Below are 13,306 nucleotides of genomic sequence, written 5' to 3'. Positions count from 1 at the left end.
CGCGCGCGCAAGGGAGGGAGGCGGGGGAGAAGCGTGCCGTCTTCGTCGCGCGCGAGGCGCAGAGGGGAGGTGAGGGAGGGGGGGCGTTCTATTCCGGTAGCTGCTGCATAGAGCGCGGCCGCGTGGGCGCCGTATCTTCAAAGCGATCTGCGATGTAGACAAAGTGCCACTAGTGCCCGTAGCTTTGTATGCGCCATCCTTGCGACGTTTTGTTCACGTTGAAGCGAGACACGGCAAGAAGGTCAATTCGCTCGCTGCTGCTGCCGTGTCTCTCCTCACTCCAGCATTTTGACAGCCAGTTTCCCCGGTCTTCGAGCGAGATGTGTTCACGTTTACCTCTGCGCGCGTGACACCATGCTTGTTAATTTAGTTAGTAAGCGAATGTTTACAATTTTATACGGCCGATAAAACTACTATTCTAACTTCGCATAGCTGTCTACTAATTTTCTATCGCAATCGATGCTTCACCTTTCGGGCAAAACTGCTATATTTTTTCATAATAATTTTCCCGCTTCACCTTTCGCAATACCAATACGCTTGTTCTCTCCCGTATTACCCGTAAGCGTGAACATATAGATGAAAGCGCGCCTACGTGTGCTGACCGCGATAATTTCGGTTTGAATGAAATTCATCATATTGCTATAGTTTTGCCAAAGTCTGCAAGCAGCGCCCTTGTTCGCAAAGCCACGTTCTTTAACATTTTCAATAGTTTGTTGCTTAGTGCGTTAGGTATAATTTCACGCATGACGTTTATACAGGTCTTTGCAGTACAAATAACTGAGTAAATACTGATGCAGATTTCTCCCTGTAGGTCACCCTTATACTAATTGATTATCTAGAATACTGAAGTTTATTTGTTCATTTGTTTTTACTCTTACTCTGTGACGTAGTAGGGTTAAAATGAACGTGAATGTTCTTTTATTGCAGTGTGTCCAATGGCTGGCATGCAAAGTCCATTTTACCAGTTTGGTCTTCCTTGGTGAGCTACCTAAATTAGACAACACTTGCCTGTAGTATGGGCTGCGTGAGATGCTAACAAATAAATAATAATGTCGATTGCATAAATCTAATGCCATCCTGCCCAGTGAATTTAGGTAGAGTGCAAAAATATAGAAATGCAGGGGCTTTGGGTTAGTCACTGCTTGCAGTTAGGTAGCTGAATATCATATCACATTGAATTAGGTACTTTTAACGTCACAACGATATTATTGGAGCAGACATACTGTTTTTGTATGGTTTTGATATAGTGTTCTGCGCCTCGCTTAAGGAATTCATAGTTTGGTGCTAAAGAAAATTGAAATTGAGAACAGAGAGGTACGGCAGCCAAGAGGGAATTGCCTGCAAAAGAGGCATACCTTTATGAAAGACCGAAAAATGCAAGCCAAAGGAATCTACGCACAAGCAACCAATTAGGTACTGAACGCCAATCAGTTACTCACACGCACTGAGTACTTTGCTACATAGAGAAATCACATGCAAAGCAGCATTAAGGCGATAGTACGTCACAGATTACGTAAGCCTAATAGTACAGTGACACAACCTCAGCAAACGTATTAAGTAACACAAAACAGCGTACAGACAATGTAACAGCAACGCTAATCACCGACTCATAATTGTCACATGCATTTCTATGCTTATAGGCAAACCAAACACAAAGCAGCGTGAAAGGCAGTGACAAAGACCTGCTGCTGTAGCCCAGAACATGGCTATGGCCTGGCACTACTGAGCTCGAGGCCGCGGGTTCCATCCCGGCTGCGGCATGTCGATGGAGGCGAAATGCAAAAAACGCTCGAGTACTTAGATTTAGTGGCACCATAAAGCACTCCTGATGGTCAACATCAATTGGGAGTCTTCCAGTACGCCATGCGTCATAATCATCGTTGGTTTGGCACGTAAAACCCGAGGATATATATATATATATATATATATATATATTAACATGACAGGACCATATACATTTCATATACCATCAAAAACACGAAACAATATTATTAGCAAACAGGGTACTTGAATCCATTTCAGAGCACAACTTGTGAGTAGAATAAATGATAGTTATAGAAGGCAGATTGTACGATTACAAATGAAGCTTACAGCTGATTATTCATTTAAGAGTTTGCCAAATGTCACTGCTAGCATGAATAATACCGGCTCATCGGTTATTTGTTGTATATGCATCGGCGGATGAAGAGCAATATTTCATCGTTTAAAACATGGGATCTGTCAAACTGTGGCAAAGTGACACGTTTTATAATTGCACACATCGATAGAAAACGTAAATACTCGCACAAAAAGAAACAGTTTGCAACAGAAACAACCAAATATCGCACGAAATATTTTATGGAAACATTACGTAGCATATTTCACAAAAAGAATGCGATTTCGGAGAGCCTCTTCAAATCACTGTAACATGAGAATTGTGTTATAAATACGCATTTGTTTAAGTCGCTCCCGAAGTACTATATGTAGTACTATGTAACTTCATAGTTGGTTACTTCATATGTAATCACGGCCGCTGGATGCAGCGCAAGTTCACTGAAAGAAAAATACTGCGGAAGCTCTCTAGCGAAACTTATCGGATAGTGTGTAAGCATTCTTTCGAGATGCTCACCTTGCACTCATCCAACGAATGATTGAGTGGCCGTGCATGTAACGCGGCGCCATTTGTCAAGGATGACGCAATGTGCAGCAAGCATTGCAATGACCCGTTGCAATTACCTAATAGGTGTACCTAATTAGTCGGAGTTGATCTCATTCGGTGACATTAATGTAATAGTACTTAATCTCAATCGAGATTAAGTAGTGTAATATGAACTAAACTTTGCTGATAGTGATAGGGCTTAAATAATGTCATAGCAATCAATTTTAATTACACCTATGTAATCTTAATTACCCTTAATTATTCTTGATTATCCTTAATCATTTGTCTTCATCAATTGAAATTAGGCTTAAATAATCTTAAGTAGACTTAAATAGTGCTGATTAGGCTAAATATTTAAACAATAATAATCCTAATTAGGATAATTAAACATATATTTGTTTCAATTAACCTTATTATTCTTAATTACGCTCAAATAATCCTCGTTACGCCTTATGTAATTTGATCGTAATAAATCTTACTAGTCTTCCCTTAACCTTAGTTACTCCTAATACCTCTCCGGTACTCACTATATATAGTCATAATCGTAAATCTCAGTAGCCGTACGTACTCATAAGGCCCCATTCTCATATACAGGGTGTCTCAGCGAACACTTTCAAAAATTCTTAAAGGTTGCCTGCGGCAGATAGCACAATTCTAGTTCATGAGCTGGTCTACTCGAAGAGGCGGACATTACTTGCACAAGAAATTTAAATGCAGAATCGAATAATTACCAAAAATTCACTAATTAGGTTTTTATCTAATTACCTTATGGCCCATATTGCGATTTACAAATTGTAGCCGTGGAATTCGCAAGGCGGATCCGCTTGAAACGAATTCTCGGGATGGTACCAGTTTCGACATATTAATTCCCGAACTTTGCGGAGAATTGCATTGGCGTTCCAGTTAGTTGCTTACGAAAACGTCGCTTTATGCATTGAAGCGCAAAATTAACATAGGACCCCATGCATACTTATGAAGTGCGTCGTGTCACGTGTCACAGACAGACGAACAGCTTTCCGAGGGAAGTAGACCTGCAATGCTTACGCAATAAAATGACATCTATATCAACGAGCAATTGCGTAAAGGCACTTAGTCAGGGACGCCTAAATATGAAGAAAAAAATAATAAAAGCCGCTTTTCTGCAAAAGGTACAAGCTTCTCATCAAATATTTATTTGAAATAATAGCATAAATAATACAAAATGTGCTGCGCTCTCCACAGACAGCATTATTTATGTGTAAAATAGCCGCTGGGGCTGACCAAAAGACCACGAATACCACTCGGCTCTGGAAAACCCCGCAGTAGGGTTCTATATCGATTGTACTTCGGAGATGAGGGTCAGCGAGGCAGTATTTAGCAGAAAATATAGTTACATTATTACGGAAGCATCTACACGAGAAGTCTTACATTTCTAAAACAGTTTTTAATTCACTAGCTTGAGTGAGAGGAGTGATTAAATAAGACTTATAAATTCAGTACACGCAACTAGCTTAAACACATTGCAAAGAAACAGTAGAAAGTTTTTACATTTGAATCTTAAGCTTCCAAAGATCTTAAAGAACAACTTGTATACTTCGTTTTAAAATATTTTTAATATTGTCAGGCTTTGTGAACTTTGATATGCGTATTGAACGAGTTGCAGAGAAAATAGTCAACGCGAAAATAATAAATAAACGGCTATTACACCGAAAACAATCTGCAACAAACATTTACAAACATTTAAACGCTTCATTACTAATATGCCTTGCGTACCACCCGCTCTTGTGGGCTTACAGACAGGCGTAAAAAAACATTTCATAGAATCTCCTCATGGAGTTGTTATCTGAATGATGCGGAAGCATTTCGTCGTAACGACGTGGTGTTGAGTGCTCCCACTCAACACTGCGGGTAATTCTAGCACTGCTGAGCGGCTGCGGTCGTCTTGGCGCAAATACGGTAAATGCGACAGCGCCGCGGCGACACGAACTGCTGTGGAAGGCGGCGCAAGGTGAAGTGATGAGGCAAGCAGAATACTCCAGGTGGTGGCGCCAGCTGCGCTGATGACGGTCCGATCCGAAGCCACGGCTGCTCCAGAGTTCTGGCTCACTAAAGGTGTGCCAAGTGCGTGCCTGATTGCACACGTCACGTAGTGACAGAGAGGCGCGCGTGCCACTAATCGCGCGTTCGTCGTCTTCTTCCACTTGAAAGCGATCATCTTACGCGAAGGACGGACGGACGGTCGGACAGTTTTCTCATTGGGTAACTATTTAAAATTTTAAAATTAACCGAAAATTCCGATGCGTCCTTATGCGAAATTTGAGCTCAGCTCTACACGTGTTTTCTTTCCGCGATATATTGGCTGGTGCGGACAATCTGTCACATGCGGAACGTTGCAAACTGGAGCCAAGTGACGCGACTGACTCGCTAATCGTGAGAGCGCGAAAGGTAGCGCGTGGGTGACGCGAGGGCGCGATTCACAGAAGCCGCCACGGACAGACCTCCGCTGATGGAGCGCTTTGTTTCCATATATGACATCGGTGACGTCAGCGATGAGCAAACGATGCGCGCTACTCTGGCGCCAACTCTTAGCCCTCGTTGCCGCAGAGCCTTTCTTGCGCGGCACTACGCTTTTCTTACGTTTTCGCCATACCCTCCTCCTCTGTTTTCCACCTGATGGTTCTGCTGCACCCTCCTCCTCCACTTCCATCCTTGCGCTCTCTTCCCTATCGCCATCTTTCCTCCCCCGTTGCGCTCAGCGTTCGCTCTTTCATCCTTCGCTGTGATCGCTCGGTTACGGCGTGGCTTGCCGCAGGGACGCAGGCCTAAGAGCTGCGCTCGAAAATTGACCATAACTTTCAGTACGGCCCTCGTATTAAAAAAGGTGTTTTTGTGGCTCTGGCATTGTTAATTTCGCCATTCATACTGCAACTCGCGTGAGGTTCATGGATCATCAGTATCATCATCAACCACCTATTAGTACGTCCGCTGCAGGACGAAGGCCCCTTCCTGCGAACTCCAGTTATCCCTGCATTGCGCTAACCGATTCCCCCAACTTGCGCCGCCTGCAAATTTCCCAAATTCATCACCCCACCTAATTTTCTGCCGTCTTCTGTGCTTATCTTCCATTGGCACACATTATCTAACTGTAATGGTCCTCCGGTTGTCTACTCTTCGCATTACATGTCCTGCTCAGCTCCATTTTTTTATGCTAATATCAACTAAAATATAGGCTATCCCCGTTTGCTCTGATCTTCACCGCTCTCTTCCTGCCTCTTAACGTTACACCTAAAACTTTTGGTTTCATCGCTCTTTGCGCGGTCCTTGTGGTCGAGCTTTGTTTACATCCAAGTTTCTGCCCCATATGTTAGCACCGGCAGGATGGAATGATTGTTTACTTTTCTGTTCAGGAGAGTGGTAAGCTCCCAGTCAGGATTTGATAATGCCTGCTCTATGCACTCCAACCCATTTTTATTCTTCCGCGAATTTGATTCTCGTGATCAGGGTCGTCTCCTGTGAGTAATTGACCTAGATAAAAAATACTCCTGCACAGGCTCCAGAGGTTGACTAGGAATCATTAATTTTTGTTCCCTTCCCTTGCCAGGCTCGTAAACATCAGCTTTGTCTTCTGCATAATAATCATCATCCCCACACCTACACTTTCTTGGTTAAGGTCCTCAATCACTTGTAATTCTTTGGCAGTGTTGCTGAACAGCACAATGTCATCTGAATACCGAAGGTGGCTGAGATATTCGGCATTGAGCGTCACTCTTAAGCCTTATGAGTCGAATATCTACGTACAATATCTACAAGGAAGTCTCAACACTATTCCACAGCTACCTTGCTCTCCACAAGAAAAGTAGAACATTACTTATCATGAAAGGGGCCAGGCGAGGGGACACAATCTCTGCAATCCTTACAAGGAGTATTCAAGCTATTAGGGGATCGTGGATATGCTCTTATTAATGACAGTGCGCATATGGCATGGCAGGTGGAACCAACAGTAGTCGAAAAGTGCTGTGTGTAAAAGAGACACACATGAATTCTAACTACACCAACTTTCTCCGGCTATATGCCATTTACCGCAAAGACCGAAACGGCGCTCTCGGCTCATCGGGCGCTGTGGCCATAATAGTAGATACCGGTGTCGCCTGCCAGCATTTACAGCTGCAAACGCCCTTGAGGCAGTTGTAATCAGAGCCACATTGTTTGATAAGCTAGTCAGAATTAGTTCCCTACACAACCCTCCCAGCTATCAAGTTTCCAAAACAGAATTCCAGAGCTTTATGTAGAACTTCCTGAGATTCATATTGTATTAGCAGATCTGAATGCATATATAACACCCTCCTGGGAGGTTCTTGTGATGTGAGACGGCATTTGTCAGAAAACTTCGTCTTCTCTACAGGTGCATGCTTGCTAAGTAAAAAAGCGCCCACGTTCTACAGCTTGTCAAAGAAAACCTTCTCATCTTTAGGTTTAAGCATCGCATCAAGTACACCCTTGCCGTACCTGGAATGGAACATGATCAAAAATTCATTTCCCCTTTGTCAAAAAATGAACAAGAGGTGATGAATGCTCTCCACATCCGCCACGGTGGAAAGTCGACTGTGCCGACTAGATACGATACAGAGAGTTGACGCATTTGGCGTGCGATGACATCTGTACTCTTCCTTTGGTTGATGCAGTGGCATATTTGAAAGCGTTTATAGTTGATGCAGCGTCAAAATGCATCTCCGAAACAAGTTAATCGCGCTACAAACGACGTGTTCTCTGATAGAATGACGAGCGTAAGGAAGCTTGCAGAAATTAAAATAATGTTTGGAGTCACCTTGGCGAATCTACAACTCTGTAGAGCCGCATCATCTTCAAGAAAATAAAATCTGAGGGTAGAAGAACGTGCCGCCATGCCAAAAGGGAAAACTAAAAAAAAAATATCGGGCATAAACTCTTATACATACGAAAAGAAAGCTTCGAAAAGCGTTCATAAATTAAAAGGCCGGCAAACTCATTGTCTACGGTTAGTAAACCCTCAGGGACATACTCTCAAAGATCAGGCTGATATTTTCGGATCACGCTTTGAGCACACTTGTAGCTCATCCCATTATTCAGATACATTCCTTAGATATCGGCGACTAGCAGAGAAATCACCTCTTGATCGAGGAGGAACAAGGAATGAACAATACAATCGTACATTTAGCATGGCGGAGTTTCAGGCCTCATTGGTTCAAATAAGTCGGCCCCAGGAAATTATCGAATAGTTAACGACATGATCAAGCACCCAAATCCTGAAACCCACAAAAATAATACTGCCATCCTTCAAGGCTATATTTTCTGCTTGGCAAATTCTGTCCGCCTCGGAAGAAGCGAAATCATTCCAACACTGAACGACGGCAAGCACCCACCTTCGCCCATCAGTTATAGGCCTATAGCCTTAACAAGTTGCCTGTGTACACTGTTCGAGCAAATGCTGAACCGGCACCTCCATCATTTTCTTGAAAGTAACCAAATAGTAGATTACCTGCAGTGTGGTTTCAGGGAAGGCAGATCCACTGATCGCCTTGTCCATATTGAGACGAATATTCGCAATGCCGTTGTGAATAAAAAGATTTTTTGTCAGAATTTAGTGATATGGAGAAGGCATACGACACCACGTGGTGAATCGGAATTCTCCGTGACTTTGCTGGAATGTTAATCCGAGGCAATTTCATAAATGTCATTCAGAGTTACCTGTCTAACCGCACGTTCCGTGTTAGAAATGGTAATGTACTACCTCATCCATTTGTACAGGAGACTGGTGTACCACAAAGTGGTGTGCTAAGCTGTACCCTTTACGTGGTAAAAATGAACTCTCTGCATACTGTCATACCGCGTAGAATGCTTTATTCTGTGTATGTGGATGACGGGCAAATAGGTAAGGGTCTTGTAATATTGCTATCAGCGAGCGACAAGTACAGCTTGGGCTTAACAAATTGTCTAAGTGGGCAGACGAGAGCGGATTCAAACAAAATCCCACAAAAGTATGTGTCCTTTTCTCGAATACGAGGTGTGTACTACCTGACCCCGTCATTGATCTTAATGGAGAACGGCTATCGGTGAGCCATGAACATAAATTTTTAGGCCTCATTTTAGACTCTAAATGAACTTTTATCCCACACTTCAAATATCTGAAAGCGAAGTGCCTGAAGACAATGATTCAATTGAACCTCTTGTCCCGAACATCTCGGCGAAGTGACAGAAGGTGCCTCTTGAACATGTACAAAAGTTTTATACGGTCACGCCTTGACTACGGAGGCATATCCTACAACTCCGCTACGCCTAGTGCTTTGAAGATCATAGATGCCGTTCGCCACTTGGAAGTTTCTACTACACCGCCCCCCACCCCCTTGAAGGTGAAATCAGATACTCCGCATCCATGTCGTTCGACTGTTCGCGACATGTCCACTGCAGGGCTGTTGCGCCCCCGCACAGCCATTGGGCCTCCTCTATCTCTCCTGTTGGAAGCACTGTCAGAAGACACAGGCGTCCCTTTTCTAGAAAATGTCCTAATGGTTCCTACTCCGCTTCCACCACTTTGGGGGTGGCAGAATACCCAGTTTGACATCTCTTTCGCAGAAATATCAAAACTAGCACCTGACGCACATAAACGTTCACATTTTCTTGAACTTCAGGAGAAGTATACCTGTACTGAAATTTATACAGATGCTTCTAAGTCACCTGCTGGTGTTGATTACGCTAATCTAGGACCATCGTTTTTAATATCCGGTACACTGAATCCACATGCAAATACCTTTACGGCGGAGGCATACGCAATACTCGCTACAGTTTAAGCACACAAAGCAAATGAATCTTGTAACGTCCTGGTCAAAAGAAGAAGGGAAAGTGAAGAGAGAGAAGAAGAAGAAGAGGATCGAATGAAATCAGTAAACAGTTGATCAGTCTCGGATCCTTTATTTTACATTTGGCGCAGCCCGACAGGATGTGGATAGAAGTACGAGTTGGTACTACTACAGCGGGACAACCGTACGTCACGTCATACCAAGCCGAAGATGAAGAACAAGTCGAAGTCCAAGAGACAGCGACGTCACCGAGCCTGCTCCAGTTCATCGCAAGTAAGGCTAAAGTCACCGAGGCAGATCTCGTCAGCCGAGGTACGTGGAAGATTAATATCAAAATGTCCGACTATGAAAAGCACTTCAGACAGTTATCAAGTAGCAAGCCCTTTCAAAATGATAATAGCCAGGACATTGCTATGCTTATGGAGCGGATGTTGAAAGTGCAGGCGTCTCAAATTGAGCAACATGGACAGTTGCTTGCTATGCTAACAGAGACTCTGCGCGCTAACAATGGTCCCAAAGCTGAATTAGTGAAGCCGGACATGTTCGATGGGACGACGGCGTCGGCAACCACTTGGTTGAAGTTCTTTGAATATGCTTGTGAAAAGAACTGCTGGTTCACGTCACAGGATAAAGTGCAAAATATGACACTATTTCTTGTACACAATGCCAAGAAATGGTATGAGCTCCGCATAACAGACCATCCGGACGACGCCTGGGATCACTGGAGAGCAAGTTTTATCTCGGCTTTTGATCAGAACCCGGTCGACCGATGGGACAAAGCTATATTTTTCAAACAATGCTCAAGTTCACTAATTGACTATTTCTACGAGAAGAGACGGCTGTTGCTGTTAGCAGATCCTACTTTGCCTAAGTCGTCTATTGTACCGTTAGTCATCCACGGTATGACAAAGGAATGCCAAAGGCAAGTGCAAATAAGGTCGCCTAAGACAGTTGAAGACCTACTGGGGTGTCTTAAGGACGTTTACCATGAAGCCCCTGGGCCCGTTGCGCAGCACAATTGGATCCATCCAGCCAGGGTTTATCCGGATAATACAGCGACAGCAATGACAGCATCTACCAGAAGCGCAGCTTCGGACTATTTCCCTAGCAACCGAGACGTCAAGGAGACAAAAAACGAATAAACGTGGGTGCACAGCCCCACCCGTGTAACCAAAACGAGGCTGTCTACTTGATTCGATCAAACGTTTTACAAACGGCACTGCTTATTAACGGAAAAGAAGTAAGTGCCCTAGTCGACACAGGAGCTTCAGTAAGTCTGATTAATCAAACCATGGTAAAAGCAGAATGACATGCGACAAGGTAAAATGGTAACGGTTAAGAGCTACGATGGATCATCTCGAACACTGCACACTTGGACAAGAGTCAGTATACATTTGGCTGGGGAGGACTTCACAGTAGAAGCGCTGGTTATGCGTGATGTCGAATTCTTGTTTATACTGTCAAGACCCGACATGAAGAAGCTACGAATGAACATTTCTTGGAAAGATGAAGTGACTTTAGACTCCCTGGTTTCAAATGTCCAGACACCGCCACAGATGAGGACTGCCAAATGCGCTAATGACATATGGACAATTTTTTCCCGAACTTATATGCCTCGATACATATCCACCTGCAGCTTCTGTACCCGAAGTGCATTTTGAACTCCGCGACACGACTATTGTACGGAAGAGAGCCTACAAGATTTCTCATGAAAAGAAAGTATGGCTGAAACAAGAGCTGCAACAAATGCTGAACGCTGGAATAATAAGGCCCTCAACATCACCTTTTGCGTCTCCTGTAACTATTGTTCCCAAAGAAGATGGTTCACTGCGACTTTGTACTGATTATCGGCAAATCAACACCCAAACAGAACTGTATCCATTCCCTATGCCTTTGATTGACGACATCATTAATGATACTGGAGGATGCCAATGGTTCTCACGAATCGATTTGTGCAAAGGTTACTGGCAGGTCCCTCTCCAGGAAAAATCAAAGAAGTACACGGCATTTATAACACCATTTGATATATATGAATACAACCGTCTGCCATTCGGTTGGAAGAACTCGGGTGCTTGGTTTCAGCGCATGATGAACGGGGTACTTAAAGATTTCATCGGAGATTTCTGCAATGTTTATGTCGATGACATAATTATTTACTCCCGTACCGAGGAAGAGCACTGTTCCACGTCTCTCAAATACTAGAAGCGTTGAGCAAATCACAACTAAAAATAAACAAGAAGAAAAGTGAATTCTTTCAGAGAAAGGTGGTGTTCCTTGGCAGAGTCCTGGACGGCTTCACGAAGACGACAAAGGAACAGTCCGTCCAACGAATCAAGGAAATGTGTAAGCCCTACGATGTTCACTCCCTGCGTGTATTCTTGGGATTGGCAGGACATTTTCGGGCGTTCATTAAAGACTTTGCGGCGATATCCAGGTGTCTTACAAGGCTCACTCAAAAGGAAGTTCCCTTTGTGTGGAGCGACGAGTGCGACCGTGCATATGAAAAACTGGTGCGCGCGATATCTTCAGATCCAATCTTGATATTACCTGATTTCGCCAAACCCTTCGAACTCTGCACTGACGCGTCCAATTATGGCACAGGAGCAGTGTTATACCAACGAGATTCCAGCCAAGACAGAAGCCACCAGTTAAAGGCCATTGGCTATTACTCCTACACCTTTTCAAAAGCGGAAGTAAATTACACCACCACGGAAAAGGAGGCCCTAGCAGTAGTGTTAGCGTTACGATACTTCAGGAGTTATTGGAGGGCCGTCGGTTCAAGCTTTCACGGACAATCAGGCTTTGACATACCTTCTGAGCCTTACACAACCGAAGGGAAGAGTGGCGAGATGGATTAGCGAAATTCAGCAGTTCACGTTTGATGTTAGCCACAGACCTGGTGAAAGCTACCTGACGCGGACGCATTATCACGGTTGCACATACCACCAATAAACAACGACCAAGGGGCACACGTCGCAAGTGTATGGGAAGATACTGAAGAACTAAAATTAATCGACGGAAAGGTTTGTTGTACCTCAAAGCTGCATATCCAAATATTGCGGCTCTATCATGACAGTCCACACTCAGGGGGGCATGATGGCTTTTGGCGGACTTACTGAAGATTCAGAAACGTTTTACGTGGAAGAAAATGAAAGCCGATGTAGAGAATTATGTCAAGACCTGTCATCAATGTCAGACTATCAAGGCCCAAGTTCCCGCCCAAAAGGAAACCAAATGGTCATTCCTTTGTATTCAGATGTCCCCTTCGAAGTCGTCCATCTCGATTTCGCTGAAATCAAAAAGAAAGGGGAGGGTGTGCGCCGGACTCAGTTCTTTATAGGGGCTGTTGACCAGTGCACACGTATGGCGGCGGCCAAGCCCGAAAAAAATGCAAACAGTGTGATTGCACTGAGGAAAGAGAGCATTTAGACACACCAGGTGATTGTGTCTGATAATGGACCTGCATTGTCCGCAGCGAGAGCTCCGTCGGTGGGCAGCAGAAAAGTGGTATCACTTGAGATTTTCAGCACCATATCACCGGAAGGAAATGCTCTAGCAGACGTCTCATACGTGACTTGAAGACCTCATTTCTATATACGCCAGAATTTTCGTGGAGGATGGAAGTGTGCTCTTGAGTCAGCGTTAGGCTCACATCAATCCCCACAGCTGGACTTGGCTGTAGCCCTCAGTTTGCTGCCTTTCAGAAGACAACGTGGTTACCAGCAGATCACGAACTGGTATAGTAGGGAGATCCATATCCAGAACGCAAGAAGACGTCAGAAGAATACCATATTGTATAAACGTACCATGAAGAAATATTACGACTCGCGCCACGCAACGCATATGCCCAACGTAC

General features: G+C 44.1%; 1 protein-coding gene across 2 annotated transcripts in view; it reads left to right on the top strand.

Annotated features, from left to right (window-relative positions):
* Positions 1 to 13,306, top strand: part of LOC125941534 (neprilysin-1-like) — a 70,935-nt gene that overhangs the window by 23,905 nt on the left and 33,724 nt on the right. For both annotated transcript variants that reach the window (XM_049659016.1, XM_049659015.1), the window contains exon 5: positions 928 to 979. In XM_049659016.1, the coding sequence (XP_049514973.1) occupies positions 928 to 979 (52 nt within the window). The remainder of the gene's footprint in view (positions 1 to 927; positions 980 to 13,306) is intronic.

The sequence above is a fragment of the Dermacentor silvarum genome, chromosome 11 (assembly GCF_013339745.2).
Source record: "Dermacentor silvarum isolate Dsil-2018 chromosome 11, BIME_Dsil_1.4, whole genome shotgun sequence".
Lineage (NCBI taxonomy): Eukaryota > Metazoa > Arthropoda > Arachnida > Ixodida > Ixodidae > Dermacentor > Dermacentor silvarum.
The sequence above is the reverse complement of the archived record's forward strand: the minus strand, read 5'-3'. Positions and strand labels throughout refer to the sequence as shown.